This window comes from Phytophthora infestans, genomic scaffold, assembly GCF_000142945.1.
Source record: "Phytophthora infestans T30-4 supercont1.29 genomic scaffold, whole genome shotgun sequence".
Lineage (NCBI taxonomy): Eukaryota > Oomycota > Peronosporomycetes > Peronosporales > Peronosporaceae > Phytophthora > Phytophthora infestans.
Genome location: NW_003303730.1, coordinates 364750 through 381196, shown reverse-complemented (window position 1 = coordinate 381196; position 16447 = coordinate 364750). Strand labels below are relative to the sequence as shown.

Sequence of the window (16447 nt, the reverse complement as noted above, 5' to 3'; positions counted from 1 at the left end):
TCCGTACACCCGTACGGAATCCATCACCGACTTCCACCCGAGGCGTTCCTGCTGTCCATTAGCCTGTGGCCCGATAGCTCAAAAGTCGCTCGTGATTCTTGACTGCATCATCTCTGCAAATGCTTGGGAACACCTCGCTCATGAAGCGTGGGTCACGGTCGTGCCTTATCAGTGATGGGGCTCCGAACCGTCGGTACACACATTCTTCGAACACTTGGGCAACACTCAGCGCAGTCGTATCCGACATAGCCTTGGCAATAACGAATCCCGTGAACGAGCACTGAAATAGGAGCAACGCCGTGTTGCCCCTGCGGGATTTTGGTAGTGGGATCACAAAATCCAGAAAGGTCGTTCGGCTAGCACGTTGCCAGGTGAGTATCCACGAAGCTGCGGACGGCTTTTACTCGAGCTGCAATCTGGACATGACTTCACATGCTTCTCCACGTCCGCGTACAAGCCGATTCAATAATATTCGGACTTAACGCGATGGAACGTTCTCACCACACCTTGATGTCCACCTTCCAGCGAGTCGTGACAGTTTTGCAGGACCTCTTGAATCATCGTTGTTGGTACCACAAGCCGCAGCTTGGTCTCCTCTTGCCAACCGTGGTCGTACCGACGATTCAATCCAAGATAGTGAAGCACGCCGTCTTCTGATAACACGAACCGGTCAGCATACTTCCAGGCATCTCGAGCTTCTTTGTAACTCAGCTCTTGTGCTTGGCCCTGAAGCACCTTCTTGATGTTAAACCACTTACTGTTCCTCGTCTTGTGCCACTAGTATCCGTCTGCGTCGCTCCCGCTGTATCGCTACCGGGTCAACATTATCCGCATCGGGAAATGCCGCTGATACAGTCTTGTGAGGATGGTCTGGCAAATCCTGGCCGGTTGAATCTTCGGTGGACGTCTCTCGTCGTTCTTCATTCTGTTCTTGAGCTTTTGAGACATCCTCCGAGTGTTCATCTGCAAACCTGACGCGTTTCCTGGCTTTCGTCTGTCGCCGAGTCATCACTGCCATATTACCATAATCGCAATTTGGTGAGCTGTAATCAACCACGAAATTTTCGAAAGTTTTCCACTTTGAAGACTCGCTGCCTGACAGTACATGTACTTGACGCTCTGCTCCTTGTGACGAAACATCTACCGAGTCTTCATCCGGCTCGTAGATCATTTTCTGGATGCGGTTCAGCGATGCCAATTCCGACTTGCGAGTTTCAGCCAAGATTACCCGACTGACCTTCGATTCCAGCGCTTCAGTGGCTAACGAATCCGCGGCCGCGTTGTATTCTCGTACAACGTGAAGATATTTAACTGATCGAAGCTTGGCCGTGAGTTCCTTGTGAGTATTCAGCAGCGCTAGCAAAGTTTCCTTCCTGCATGCGATCACCCCTAGTGATTGTTGAATCGCGAGCCTTGAGTCACCAACGATGACTAAATCCTCGGCACCGTGCGCAATAGCAGCCTTGACACCGTTTATCATACCTGTATACTCTGCCTCATTCACCGTGGTAGCCGAGAGGTAAGCGTTTGCAGCAATCACTACCTTCCACTCAGGAAGGCTCCACAGCACCCATGAACAACTCCCGTAGCCACCGTACTTCTCTGTCCTCGCTGATCCGTCAAAAGACATGACGAATCCGCTGTAATTACGGGAAAGCCTGGCGTACAGCAACGCGGGGTCCATTCGAATAGTCGGGGAACCCTTGTTTGGAGGCGCCACCGGCGCGAGCGAGTCTTCCAGGTCAACGAAGCTCGTGATGCTTGACTGCAGTAGCTGCGCAAAGGCGACATCCTTCTCCTTCACGCGCTGCACCTTAAGGTGCCACTGCGATAGCAGCACTGCGAACTGGACCGCGCGTCCGAATAGAGACTTCGACTTATGCACCCACTCTAACATCGAGAATCGTGTATAGACATGTAGCGTCTTTCCTGCCAGCTGGACGTAACAGATCTTCAACAGCAGAAGTAACGCCAAAACTTCCTTCTCAGCAGAATAGTAGTTCATCTCGGCCTCCTTGAGCACCCGACCGAGGAACCGTACGGGGTGTAACTTGCCTTCATGTTCTTGCATTAGCGTAGTGCTCAACGCCCATTCATTCGCAAAGAGCATGACGTGAACTTCTTTCGACCGATCGAAGTGCCTGAGGATGGGTGAATGTGAAACACTCGTCTTCAATTTTTTGAAGGAACGACGTGCCACAGAAAGGCCACCTTCAACGACAAAGTCTTCATCCTTGAGCTGGTACAGCGCCGCACCGTAGACTGCGAAGTCTTGAATGAAGCGGCTGTAGTAATTAACCGCTCCAAGAAACGACTGCATGCCCTTCTTGCTCGTTGGAAACGAAAGCTCGGTGATGGCCGCAAGCTTCTTGGGGTCAGCTCTGATACCTTCTGGCGAAATTTTATGCGACAGAAAGTCCACCTTGGGTTGGCAAAAGATGCTCTTGGTGAAGCTAATGCTGATCCGACACTGTGCAAATCTTGCTAGCAATCGGTCCAGCGTCGCTAGGCAGCTGTCGAAATCCTCGCCACCGAAGCAAATGTCATCCACAAACGACCGTCGACCAAATACAGGTACCAGCGATGATTCGTCTGGCTCCCCGTTCGTAAACATGTCAGCGACGGGGCTGTTGACGAGTTGGAGTACAGGGTCGGTCTCTACCGGTGCTTCGCGGTCTGCCGCGAACTTCGTTTGAAACGAACCCTCGGCGCTTGGCCCACGACGTTCCTTGGCCTGTTCTTCAGCTAAACGCATCCTCTCCAAGTATTCAAACCAACCTCCTTTAGGTTGAACGAACCCCCAGAGTGCGTTGTCAATCATACGCTGATAGATCATCGGCGCGTTCTTTAACCCAAAGGGCATGCGTAACCACTCAAAATGTCCTAGTGCGCAGACGAACGCTGACACTTTACGCGCTCGCAAGGTCATCATGACCGCCCAGAAGCCGCTTGCTGCATCCAGCGAGCAGAACCATAGGTAGCGCTCGAGATCTGTTAACAGGTCGTCGACTAGCGGCATTGCATACTCCATGATCGCGGTGATGCATTCACCATCTTGTAATCAATGCAGAGCCGGATGTCCAGCCCGTTCTTTTTCATCACAATCACGATCGGCGATGCCCATGGACTGTCTGAAAAGACGATCAGTCCTGCACGCAATAAAGCGCGCAGCAGCTCGTACAGCTTGCCGAGAAATCGCAGCGGCACACGCCGGGCACGCTGTTTAATTGGGGCGTGCCCCTGTGTGTCGATATCGCATACCGCTCCGTAGGCTGGCGGCGGCAGTGCGTTACCACTAGCAATCAGGATGTGCTCGTGGTTCTTTAGCGTCGCAACTAGACGTTCTCGGCGTTCAGTCGACAGCTCAGGATCAGCAACATTAGGCGCAGTGTAGTCAATTGTCGTGTTGATCTCTTCGGTCAGGTCCGGCAGGAATGCCAGCTCCTTCGCGTAGTCGTCCAAGCCAATGTTGTTAGCTGGGTGTTCGTAGAAATCATTTCGCGTATCCTCCGTTGCTTCATTTCCCTCGGTTGTTAACACTCGAGCAACCGAGATGTATGTTCCGTCCAACGCCGCTACGGATTCTTCCCTTGACTCAACATTGGCATCCGCTTTGATTTCAACAGTCGGTACTTGGTCCATCTCCTTCCCATCCTGGTTTCCCATCTCCGGGTCACCTGCCGAGTCGTCGTTCGCAATATTGAATGCGTGGGCAGCCGACATATTGGGTTGTTGACTTTTGTTCAGCTCCTCGTTCTGCCGCTGTCTTGACATTTCGGAATTCGCACCAATCTTGCAATGAATACTCGGTGCCGTACTCAACACCTTCTGCGCGATGCCTGTATCCTCTGGATCAACCACCGATGTCTCGTTCGCAGATTTGGTGACACACAAGGCCGGGACAGCTTCGTTAAAACGGGTGACTCCATTTAATCCAGTGCTGTTGCTTGTCGCTTCCGTGGTTACCCCTGACTGGACACTAACACTCGTTGGCGTATGTACCACGTTTACCGGCCTCAGAAGTTCGCGTGTACGCACTACCGAGGCTTCGTTCGCGTTACTGCCTCCGCCATGGGTTGTCGTGTACGTGTCCAAAGGTTCTGCGGAAGGCTGACCGTCGGCCGAATCCCCGGCTGTCACCCCAGACGCCAGACAGGCTTCCACTTGTTCACGTTCTTCCAGGATCAGTGCCCAGCGCTCTGCACATGTCAGACGATCACTAGAATCCACTAGCGAGTCTTCTAGAGGTCGTGGTAGCACTCCACTGGGTTCTGGGTAGTCTAATCGATCAACTGCCGAAGGCTGAGTGGCAAGCCATTGTTCGTAGATTTCGCATTCACGCTGAAAGAGCTCGCGGTCTCTACAACCTTCGTAGGCCAACACTTGCCAGTCTTGGTACTTCTTGGACTCCAGACGCACATAGCCGTCACCTCGTGGCAAATCCCCATCTGGAATCCACATCGCGATCGAGTCGTGTGCTGGCAGGTACACAGTTCGATCAGACACGTTTGTTAATCGAATGCTCTGAGGCCGTCCACGTCGAAACCTCGTCACTGACGGGATTAGCTTGTTCGTTCGACGAACCCACAGTACGTGTTCTTCCAGCCCGACTTGACGCTTCGCTAGTCGATATTCTCGCCACTCGTGCGCTTGAATGTCCAACCGCTCGGGTGGCCCGGCGTTAATATGGGAGCCGTATTCTTCGCTGTCGATCATGTTCTTGGTCTTTATCAGCGGGATTTGGACTTCGTGCGGTAATTGCACCGCGCCGTGGAACAGGTCCAACCGGATCCCAGCTGGGATCATAAAGTCGGTCCCGAGTACCACGTCGACGCCTGCATTATGCGCCATTACCCACATCTCAAACTCGTACACCATCTCCCATCCGAGCGTAATCTTGACGCACGCTCGCCGCGTCGTAGACACCTTGCCTTCGTTAATACCTTGAATGTCAATGCGGCGTCCGTGATCGGGTACATCTCGGAGTCGCAACATCTTAGCAAAGGCGTCAGTGATCACACTAACGTTCGCTCCTGTGTCGAGGAGAATCCTCGTTCGCTGGTCGTTCACAGCGCCTTGCACCAGAGCTCTCATTCTGATCCGTCGGTCGAATTTCTTGGCCGACCACCACCCCTGTCTCTCGCCAGGGTTCAACTTCATCATCTTGGAGTGACCCTTGGGCTCGTCTCGCGCTGCACTCGAAACCAAGCCGAGCGAACCCTCGCTGGTGCCCTCATCAGCATCAGCACACTCCACTATTTCTCCAACACCTCCACCGAGGATTCTACTCCTCTCCTTTTCATTTTCCGTCGCGTTCACACTTGTTACGTATTTATCAGGCCATTCACTCTGCCCCATGAAAGCAAAGATACACTCTGCTTCCATTGAAGGCTCGGTTAACTGTGGCAGCCCGATAGGGACCAACCCAGTTGTAGTTGGCGGGCTGCCTAGTTTAAATGACGTTCTTGAACGACGGCCTTGAGCTCTGGCGGGAGTTCCTCCTTCGTGCCTTTGGTGCGCACAAATTTGGCAAGGTCTTGGAAGTTGCGGAAAAGTTCGCATTGTCCAGCATCGTGGAGTTGTTTGCAGAACTTGCATCGCTTGTTACAGTAGTGGGCGGAGTGACTCATGCCACCGCACACCGCGCATGGTCCGTACTGTGGGCGTCGGTTGTCGCGGTTGAAGTCACGTCGACCGCGTTGGTCCTGATTGAACCCACGGTCACCACCTCGGCGATCTTGATTGAAGCCATTATCGCGATCAGGCATGTTTCCACGTGGTTGACGGTTGTCTGAACGTGCGTAGGTGCCTTCAGCAGCTGCACGGCGCTCATTTTCGTTAGCCGCGGCGAGGTATCGGTCGTTTTCGTCCAATGAGAAATCACCGTCCGTATTATCAGGCTGAAAGTCGTTGTACTCATCTTGGGCATCGTCGTAAGCGTTCGGATCTTCGTTTGAATACTCGGTGCCTCCCTGAGCAGCTTCACGACCTTCTAATTCAGCTAGTAGGTCGTCCACCGTGGCTTCAATGAGTGTCACTCTTGGTTTGTTGCGGTTGTCATCGCGGCGACGGTCATCACGCTGGTTGTTGCGGGCGTACCCATCGTCGCGTCGCGTATCACGACTCTTGGAGTATCGGTACTCACTGTCACGCTTGGCCATTCTCGCCTTGCCCTTAAGAACATCTTCGATGATCTCTTCGAGCTCGTGAATGTCGGCGACTCGAGCGTGGTAGAGACTCTCCGCTATCTTGTCATCGTCGCATGTTGCCAGGAACTGCTGTACGTGTTCTTTCGCGTCACAACCACTCTTCTCGAAGTGTAGACGGGCGGTCCGAGCTTAGCCATTCAGCCTGTTTATGTAGTCGCACAGATGTTCATTACGTTCCCGCTTGGCGGAGTAGTAACGCGACAGTGCCGTCTGCGCGAACTGCGAGCAGTAGTAGCGGATGAACGCATCGCTCAACAGCTTCCACTTGCGCTTCGTCTTCTTCGGAAGTTGACGGAACCAATGAATGGCTCCGTCCCAGAGACTTAGCTCAAATGGAATGCACCATTTATCGGCATCTGTGTGGGTTCCAGTCATTTCATAGACGAACCCACGGAGCCACTGCATACAGTTCTCGCTCTTGTTGCGAGAGCCTGAGAACGGCGTGATGCGATCCAGCGGTCGGTGCGAAGCCATTTCAATCCTCGGTGTCGGGTCTACGTCGTTCAGCGTCGCCAGCTCATTCATCTGACGCATCAACTCGAGTTGAGGATCTTCCTCGTCGAATGTACGCACCAAAATGTCATCGTCACTGGACGAACCATCGCTGTCGACTTGACGACGTCCGGCACCATCTTTGGGAGCTCGCGCACCGCCTCGGCGACCGAACGAACCCTCGTTACTTGCGTAAATACGTTGCATACGACTCTCCGAACGTGGTGTAACCATGTGCGAGTCTTGAAAGTACGGTGAAGCTTCGGTAGTGCCAAAGGCACCACGCTCAGCTCCACGCTTGGTCGGAGGAGTACGAACGAGTCGTTGGGGCGTCGGCGGCAGTGGAATCTTGGACGGATCTTCATCTTGAATCATCGGTCGACTCACAGGCTGCTTTCCGGCATTGATGCCAACAGCGCCAAACGCCTCCCGAAGCTTCTTCTTCCATTTCTGGAGAGCAGCTCCGGCTTCATGTGGACTCCAATCCTGGAGCGACATCGTCGATGGGTACGTCTCGTTCTCGAACCCCAGCGACAGCAGTAGCGAAACTGAATCCTCGGCGACTTGGCTAGTCGAAACCGAGTTGACTGGGTATTGAAGTTCCTGCGCAAGCGCAGGCCAGTCGGCTTTTTTCTTGGGGATGGGCTTGAACAGCTGCATCCACTCATCATTCTGCATCAGCGCTTGTACGCGGTCGAAAACGCGCTTGGCGGCTGGTGTATCACCGTTGATAGGTGGGCGAGGTGCCTTCAGCAGTGCTGAATGCTTTGCACTCGCCACCGAAGGCTTAGAACCCTCGGTCCCATCGTCATAATCATCATAGGCCGGTTCCGGTCCCGCAACATCATCGAGCTCGTCGGCGAGGTTCCTCGAACGGGACCTGGTCGTCCCGCTCAGCCCCGATGATAGCGTGGCCGTTTCCGGCGTCGCTGCGCCTGGCTCTGGAGCCGGCGTCTTGTCTTCGTAATCTTCATAATCGTGGGCGTCAGGACCGATGTCTGCTTCGTCGTCGAAGCTCACTGAAAGCTCGGTGCCGGCTGCAAAGCGCGCAGCCGGGCTTGAACTCTCGTTGCGAGCCCCGCCAGACTTGGCAGGCGTAACTGGTACCGTCGGTTGTCCTTTCGCCATGTTTCTTGTCTTTTTCTTGTTCTTCTTCTCTTGGTAGCTCGTAAACTGGAAGGCCATACAAACAGTTCACAATGGTCACAATCTGCTCCCGGGTCGCGGCACCAGTTGTGGTGTTGGAAATCCCACGTGAACTCTAGCTACAGATGTAGTTAGGATGTTCCCACAACAATACGTCTACTAGGATAGTAAACGATCGTTCGGGCGGACCTGAAGACCCCAGTTCTGCCCTTGCACCGGGACAAACTGTACCTTGTAACCTACTTATATAGGCCAACCAGTAAAATAAGAACACGCTACTAGCACGAGCAAAGCTAGCAGGTGTTTTGAATCCTCGTGGTCCCAACAGCGGAAGGGTACCAGGCACGGGTAAGCCTTTTACGAGATCACCGAGTGTTCAACACTCGGCTGGAAGAAATAAGAGGGAGGCAATTCAAGCACTCCCAGTCGTGCAAATAGGCAACAATAAGCCGTCACGTAAAACCTCCCGATAATAATCGGCCAATACACAAAGTCTCTTGGCCTCGCCGGATGAACCCTCGCTACAGAGCTTCGAGTTCACCGACAGGCATAACACACTCAAACAAGCTTGACCTGACGCTTACCTTGAAGCCGGACGTCGCTCTGTGTGCTTGAGTGGAAATTCTGTTCCGTATTTAAGCTTACCCTTTCGGGTCTATTCCTAATAAGAAGTCCTAATCAAGTATACAAATATCAAGTGAACAATGATCCGTTATGGATCTTCTTGCATGCCAAGCGTCGTCTGCACTGTCGCATGAGCATCTTTAACGGTCCGCGCCCTGTCCCAGACGGTTAACGTGTCTTCCAAAGGTCGCTGAGTATTCCGCGAACTCATCCCAACCGCCACTGAGGGTTCGTACCGTAGATGGTCCGCTGAATGCGAATCCGGCCAGTCCATTATTAATAATAAGGACAGCCTGGATTCAGTGACATAGGGCCGTATCCGATATTTGTTGAAAACTCGGGTCGAGTCCCTTGCACCTTGGCGTCTCCGTACATCACCCGACCGAGGGTTCGTCGCTTGAACAACTTGGGCGGTGTCACGTCTTTGTCGACGGGTGATAATCCGCAACCACGGAGAAATCACTACACCACACAATACTGACTATACGAGTGGGAGAGCCGATTGGCCGCGCTCGTGGTGGCTGGAAGAGTGATGTCAATTTCGAAGTTTCTGAAGGCTATGCAGTTTTTAAGCAGAAGTGTATTGCAAAATATGCGCTCGTGGCGTCTCCTGAAGTATCAAAAAATTCTCTCGTACTACCAGACGACTCATCCGTTTACTTGCGGCGTGCGAGGAGCGATACTCAAGCCAAGTATATCGAGCTGACGTCTGATAACTTTTTGACAACACTTCAATACCGATGGAAACTACTCACAACCGATGATCTTCGCCACATTGGAGACTTTCGCTTTGACGCGTTCCTCTACGTCAAGCGGGCAGCTCAACCAGAGCAATTTCACCGTGCTACCGCGCGTCGCATTGCCGATGCTCGAGTACAAAGGATAGCTTACGAGACAGCCAATGCAGTGCAGTTTGGAGCAATCACTTCGCACCATCTTGATGTTGTGCATGCAAGAAGACCGGAGTCGACTCCATTTGAAGTTCCCGAGGATAACACAACTGCACAAGCAATGGAATTAGACCGACAGCGAGAGGCTCTGCAGCAGCAGGAAGCCAATGAACAGGCCATACCGGATACAGCAATTGTGAGCATTAGGGTCAATGGTTTATGGATGCCTCTGGAGGTCGACATTCTGTCACTTCGGCGTGCATTACGACTGACAGACCACGATTTATTCTCTCGCGGTATCTACCATCAATTCACACCCACTCAGCCAACCAATGGAATGATGAACGACGAGGACCATGCCGACGACGAGCCCATGAGCTAGAAGAAAACGCGAACTTAGTGCAGCACGAGATGCATGTATCGAATAATATTCATCATTACAAAATTAAGCTACTCATCGTCTGCACTTCTTCGAATTAGATCGTCAAAAACTTGGTCTCTTATTCCAGTAGCCATGTAACCACAGTGACGAAAAGTGCCAAAACAACCTTTATCTTCGAGGAGCGTACACGCTCGCATTGCAACATCCAGAATCTGATCTGGATACAATGGAAAAACGAGATTAGCACGCCTTTGAAGCCAACGTTTTAGAAGGCCAAAGCACGGCTCTATCGGGTTGAGCTGTGGGCAATAGGGCGGTAAAAATATTAGTCTGGCTCCACACTGGTGTATGGCTTCTTGGAGCTCTGGGTAGGCATGGATTTTGGCGTTATCCATCACAACAATGGAGCGAGGAAGAGGCCACGGGTTCAAAGTTGGAATAATATGCTCCACAAACGCCTCGTGGAACTTATCTCGCGTGAATGTTCCTTCAGTCCACTTCCATGCAAAAAATCCTTACACATCAAGCGCGGCTAGAATTAATAGTCGCGTTCCTCTTCGGAACGGCATTTTCGCAATTGCTTGGGTATTTCGTTTCGACCACCCATAGCGTCGTTGAGAATGGCGTCCGTCCTTAGCAGTCTCGTCCAAAAATACAAGTTGCTCTGCAAAAGAAAAAAGTGGAAGAAGGTAGGCTTCAATTTCCGCAGGGACGGCTTCTCGTGCGGCCTTGGACAACACTTTTCGGCTGAGATTAAGATCAAAATTGAGTACGCGACAAATTATCGCTGTCGAGACTGTAGTTATTGCTGGAAAATTCTTGACAATGTGCTCACGTAGCTCTTCGATGAAAAACGTGGGGTGAACTTGTACGTAAGCTTCGACAGCGGCAAGTACGTCAGGTGGCCAGCGTGTGCAGGTCTGACGAGGCTGCTTTTCATTGACAATGCCTTTCTGGAGGAACAGCGCGTATCATCGGCGAAGGGTGCGCTGCTTAGGACCGAATAGATCAGATACGTATACAGTTGGCACGTCGTAGACATGCATCAGTGCCACCGCACGCCATCGAAAGTCATCGCCGTAGGTCATAAAGGAACTTGCAATTATCAAACGTGTCTTTTGGCAACTGTAAGAACTGCAATGTCAGGGGAGGGCTGAGGCTGAGGATGAGGCTGAGGCTGCAAGGCGCTTACTTATACCGTTTTGAAACGGCAAAATGGAGACTACTCTACAAAACTGGCCTGAAATCGCTCTCTCAACCTATTCGCCTAGCACATCTCGCACCATCGTGCTTGCCATATCGGAGCTGCTCGCTATTTTGGACCCCTTATCTCGGGATAAGAGACCTCCGGTTTGCCAAAATGGATGAAAACCACAATACATGTATTTATTATAAGTCGAGCATCAGGCTAAGTGAAAAGGACAAAAGCATTGGAATACACAATACCTCTTGCAGTATATACAATATCCGGTGGACATTACAAAACACAGAAGAATGTTGCCTGTGGCGAACATTCACACAGGAAATGTTGCCAGAAGAAAATTGGGTGTAACAGATATCCCTAGTTTTAAAATAACCCACAGGGTTTTTTTTATTATCTCTACGAGTTGTGGCAGCAATGGATCTCCTTGTTATTGTTAACAATATTTTCGAATAATATTCGAAGAAATATCCACCATAGAAATTACAGCTTGTAGCATGGTGGATATTTCTTCTACGAATTCGCACCGCTCAACGTCGTCTTGAAAAACAGATTTTTTACATTCACCCAGGAAATGTTGCCAGAAGAAAATTGGGTGAAACAAATATCCCTAGTTTTAAAATAACCCACAGGGTAGTTTTTTTTATTATCTCTACGAGTTGTGGCAGCAATGGATCTCCTTGTTATTGTTAACAATATTTTCGAATATACAGCTTGTAGCATGGTGGATATTTCTTCTACGAATTCGCACCGTTCAACGTCGTCTTGAAAAACAGATTTTTTACAAATAAAGGTCACACTCTAGAGTTTCCATTTAGCAACTGCGTCATTTTAGCGCTCGTCTTTGTTTTCTCCACAATCTTTGTTGGTTTTTGGAGGAGATCCTCGCACCGCGGCCCACGCAGTTCAGTAACGGCAACTCATAAACCACTCACAGCTAGAGCCACTAATCTGTCACAGGCGAATTCAGCTCATTAACCACGAATACATCGCAACAAAGTCTGACAATTAAAAAGAAGGTTCGCCTCGACACCGCTCATTTTTATTGAGATTTCCTTAGCGGGACACAAATCGTATCAGTCGTTTTCAAATGTTGACCACGAAACGTTTACCAGGGTTGGATACTGCCGATACGACAATAACCTGCGTCGATGCGTACTTTGCCATTGCACCACGTTTTCAGAGCCAGCAAAAAGATTTGCGCACATTAAAAGCATTAGAATAGAAAATACTTCCACTGCTTGCCCTTTATCAACACGACGAAGGAGTAAATTTACTTTCAACCGAGTTTTTCGTTGCTTTCTTTACCCAGTGCTTCCCAGTTTACTTACAGCACAGGTGAGGAACCTAATTAACTCATTAAAGCTAGTAGCTTTAACGTTTAGACCTCCTAGAGAGAGAGAGCTACGAATCATACATGACTCACTAGCTTTTGTTTCTTTCTCTCCCTTTCTTCTACATCACCCATCTAGAAAGCATCTATACGCACGACTTGCGAACGGCCCAAAATATTGATCGAACTCGTTGATTGACACGATGCCGCTTCGTGGGGGAAGATCAAAATCGACAGATTCATCCGGCGTAATGAGCAAAAAACACATCCGAGCTCTCATTCACAGCTTCTGCTCTCTCTTTGGCATACGTTACTTCGTTAACTCTCTGTTTCGTTTCCTGTGCTTTGCATCGAATCACTTCGTTGCACTGCACTTCTCGGCCGTCGATCGTCAATTGGACTCGCGTAGATAGATCGCAAACGTCTCTTATATACTTCGAATCGGAATTTTGACTCTGTTGAAACAAACCCAAGTGTGCTTTTGGCTCCTTAACTACAATGCCATCGATAGAGCCGAAACGGGCCCCGCGATGAGCCATGGCTAATGAAACTGGAAGGTCACAGTAAATAATCGATTTCACGCGACGATAGAAAGCCACGAATTGATCAAATCGATGCTGACCCCACACAGAGGGAAGGAAGCCATCGATGTCGTAACCTCCATTGAGATGCCTTAGAAGCCTTCGCATCAACGCCACAATCATAATGACAGCGCATTCCAGTCGTCCATCCTGAGTTTGTCGGAACAAACCGATGTTTCGAAGCTCATCGACGGTCAAGTTGGAACGGCCAATGCGCTCGTACACGCCGTTAAAGCGGTGACCCGAAAATATTGCGATTAAAACGTCTTGGCAGGCCATTGGATCGGTAAATTGAGGAGAAGCGAATATCTCACCATATTGACAAAGTAACGCTGCGTACACCTGCTTTACAATACCACCCGGGTCGATATCCTGTAAAGAATCTTTGTGACAACTCAGCACTCGCTCAAGTGTCTCCAACGCTCGGCCATGACCACCCATATCATCTACCAGCTGCTTCCCAATCCTTGATCTCGGCCTTAGAATTTCGTGACCGTTTAATGAAGGAGGATATAGAAAAACTCGCTTCTGTTGGAACTGCATGAATGCTTGAGTAAAAGGCTCTTGAGCTGTTGTTGAGCTCACACAGACAGCAAATGCTGTGGATGAATTCAGGAACATGATAACGCAACTCAGCACACGGTAAAAATCGCAGCCGTACGTGCCGTCGTTCTCAAGTTTATGTATACCTTCCACGCACAACACCACCGTCATATCCCTCACATTGTCGATCTGCTCCAGCTTGGCTAGCATCCTAATTACAGCGCAAATGGAAAGACATATCGATGAACTCGATTTCATTAATCGGAAAACGAATTCCATCCACGATTCATTTTCCTTCAGGAGCTGATAGAGCATTCGAAAGCAGATGTCAACTTCAGGAGAATGAGAGTCAATCAGCTTCCCAGTTGTACCGGTTCTACCTCCGAAAGCCAAAGAAAAAACGTATGCGTTGGTCATTCTCTTGACTAAATCTTGATTCTCGGATTGCTCAGCAGCTTTGCACAATAAATTTTTCATTTCGTCAATCGTACGCGACTTTCCTGTTCCTGGTCCACCCACGACAACATCGAGAGCGTGGTTCTGTTTGTCCTGGTTCCCATCTTGCCAGGCTTGGTAATGCTGGAGGAGAGGACCCGCCAGGTCAGTTGCAATCTCGGATGCTCCTTGGAATGTCCAATGGTCTCCAGAACTCCTACAAAGTCGACTTGGCTCCTTCCATTCTAGAATATTTAAGAGGTCCTGCGTTTGTCGATCCGCTGGACCTACCTTGATAGTCTGCTGCTGCGGCACCTCCACAATAACGAAGAGTGCATCTTTCTTTGACTCACCAAGAGAACTGATCGGATAGTTTTCCTCCAGTTTCCGCGACGTATTACTTGTGTAGACTGTGAGGTTGGACTCGACAGGTAAAACATTTGAGACTACTCCAAGCACCGCCTTTCGGAAACAAGCAACCGTTGCATTATTCGGTACTTCCACTGTAGTTACAGCTACTCCTTTTCCGCTTACTAGCTGGAACCACACTTCACGAGCCATTTTTTGTTTCCTCTTATGCAGTAAATTTAAGAATGGATCAAAACTGCTACTGCAATTGATGGATTGGTTGAAATTGACTTTGTGACATGGCTACATTTTTCAGATAAGAAAAACCGGATATTTTTTTATTTGTTACAATTACGATTCGTAGCCATGCCGTCGGTGGAGGACTGGGCGTACATGGACACCTTACGCCCCCCCGTCTACATCTGTCTGCGTCGCAAGACCGACCTCGTTGACAATGACTATGAGCCCATGCAGCTGGACGGACGGTAGCGTTCAATTCACGACAGCACATATAATATTTAATTTGCTACTACTATTTCCTTTATTACTAAAACTGGCAGCGTGGACAAGGAGGAGTGGGCGCATGTGCCATGGTCCGAGCCTTTTGTGGACATCGAAGGACCAGAGCGCAAACCCAAGGACTTCCCGCTCACGAGGTTCAAAATGATGTACGACGACGACACTTTATACGTGGGGGCAGAGCTCATCGAGTCCAAAATCTGGGGCACTCTCACCCAGAAGAACAGCACCATGTACCACGAGAACGACTTTGAGGTTTTCTTCAATCCAGACGGCAGTCGTCATCACTACTAGTACGTCTACCAATATATATATATATTGTTTAAAAATTAATTTTCTACTATTTTGTTTAAATAGCGAATTGGAAGTGAACTGTCTGAACACGATCTGGGAGCTGCTTCTGCATCGTCCGTACAAAGATGGCTACAGTATTGAAAACCCATTCAACCTAGTGTCAGTACGCTCGGCTGTATTCGTGGACGGCCTGACCAACGCCCCAGAGACTCCGAGTGTGCGTTGGTGTGTCGAAATGAGTTGGTCACTCGCCGAACTTCAGCAATTTAACAAACTACGTTTCCGTCGAGACATAGATGAGCCGTTAAGTAGCAGAGCTCAGTCTGAAAGAGCGTCAATTGCCACTCCCAGACCCCCATCGGGGCCTGGGAAGACAGCGAGACCCGCCGTGACGACTGGCAAAACTCAAGCGGGAGACGTGTGGCGTGTCAATTTCTCACGTGTTCAGTATGACCTGGAGACTGTTGTGGACGTCGATACGAACCAGTTAAAGTACCAAAAAGTGCCTGACAAGCGCGAAGACAACATCGTGTGGGCCCCCACTGGTGTGATCGACATTCATCGACCCGAGAGATGGGGCTTTGTGTTTTTTAGCAGTGAAAACGAGCTGCCTGGCGGGGAATTGGAGCTCGCAAGTGCCATGACGGGGTTCTTGGAGGCGCAAATGGCCATAGAGCGCGTTCTGGACGCTGTTTACTACCGACAACGAGCGTTCCGTGCGTCTCACGGCGGCTATGCGTCGAGTATGGAGATGCTGTACACTGAGTCTTCGTCGGGCCTTCAAGGTGACGATAAAAAGTGGTTGAACGCCTTCCCACACAGCGAGCTGCTGCGTCGATACGAACTCGACTTTCCTGTGCTCTCGTGTCGTAGCGATCTCGTTGACAAGGATGAGCTAAGCGGTAGGAACTCTAGTCGACGTTACGCTCCTGCGTTGGATCAGCAGGATGAGCACTTCGATGAGAGGACTTTGGTGAAGAACTTTGTCCCTCCACCTCCTCCGGTGTTGAGTCCTCGATCGCAGGAGATTACGAACCTTGAGAGCTGTGGACTTTACTCGAACTACACAGCGATACTTCGTAGTGCAACGCAGACGTGGAACATAAGTCAAGACGGCCGTCTGTGGCGCACACCATGAATAATTAACTTAGACACTACGAGGTTAATATTAATACGGACAGTATGGACAACACGTGAGAGAGAGAAAGAAGGAAGAAAACGTAACCCTTTTATGTCTTTAGCTGCTGCGTAGAAGTACCACAGGAAAGAAAAATCTTTCGAATCTTGATCTGGATTTACAATCCTGGTCTATCTCCAGTGAACTTATTGCCGCAGCTTGCCGACGATTCCTGACCACCGACGTATCCTGGAACCGTTGACCAAAGCCGGTGAGCTAGAACAGGGTTATTGCGAAGACAAGGCTATATTGTATTGCTAATTGCTAACTGAA

General features: G+C 50.2%; 3 protein-coding genes across 3 annotated transcripts; 2 read left to right on the top strand and 1 right to left on the bottom strand.

Moving 5' to 3' along the window:
- Window positions 1-9007: 9007 nt before the first annotated feature.
- PITG_13485 (uncharacterized protein) lies at window positions 9008-9823 on the top strand (the record flags this gene model as incomplete). The annotated part of the gene is made up of 1 exon (XM_002899659.1): window positions 9008-9823. The coding sequence occupies one exon, from the start codon at window positions 9483-9485 to the stop codon at window positions 9741-9743; it is 261 nt and encodes an 86-aa protein (XP_002899705.1).
- A 2587-nt stretch (window positions 9824-12410) lies between these two features.
- On the bottom strand, window positions 12411-14397 carry PITG_13484 (crinkler (CRN) domain-containing protein; the record flags this gene model as incomplete). Its single annotated transcript, XM_002899658.1, has 1 exon — window positions 12411-14397. One exon carries the CDS (start codon window positions 14395-14397, stop codon window positions 12517-12519), a length of 1881 nt encoding a protein of 626 aa, XP_002899704.1.
- A 140-nt stretch (window positions 14398-14537) lies between these two features.
- PITG_13483 (uncharacterized protein) lies at window positions 14538-16194 on the top strand (the record flags this gene model as incomplete). Its single annotated transcript, XM_002899657.1, has 3 exons — window positions 14538-14669; window positions 14745-14996; window positions 15061-16194. The coding sequence occupies 3 exons, from the start codon at window positions 14551-14553 to the stop codon at window positions 16133-16135; spliced, it is 1446 nt and encodes a 481-aa protein (XP_002899703.1).
- Between the last annotated feature and the right edge of the window lie 253 nt (window positions 16195-16447).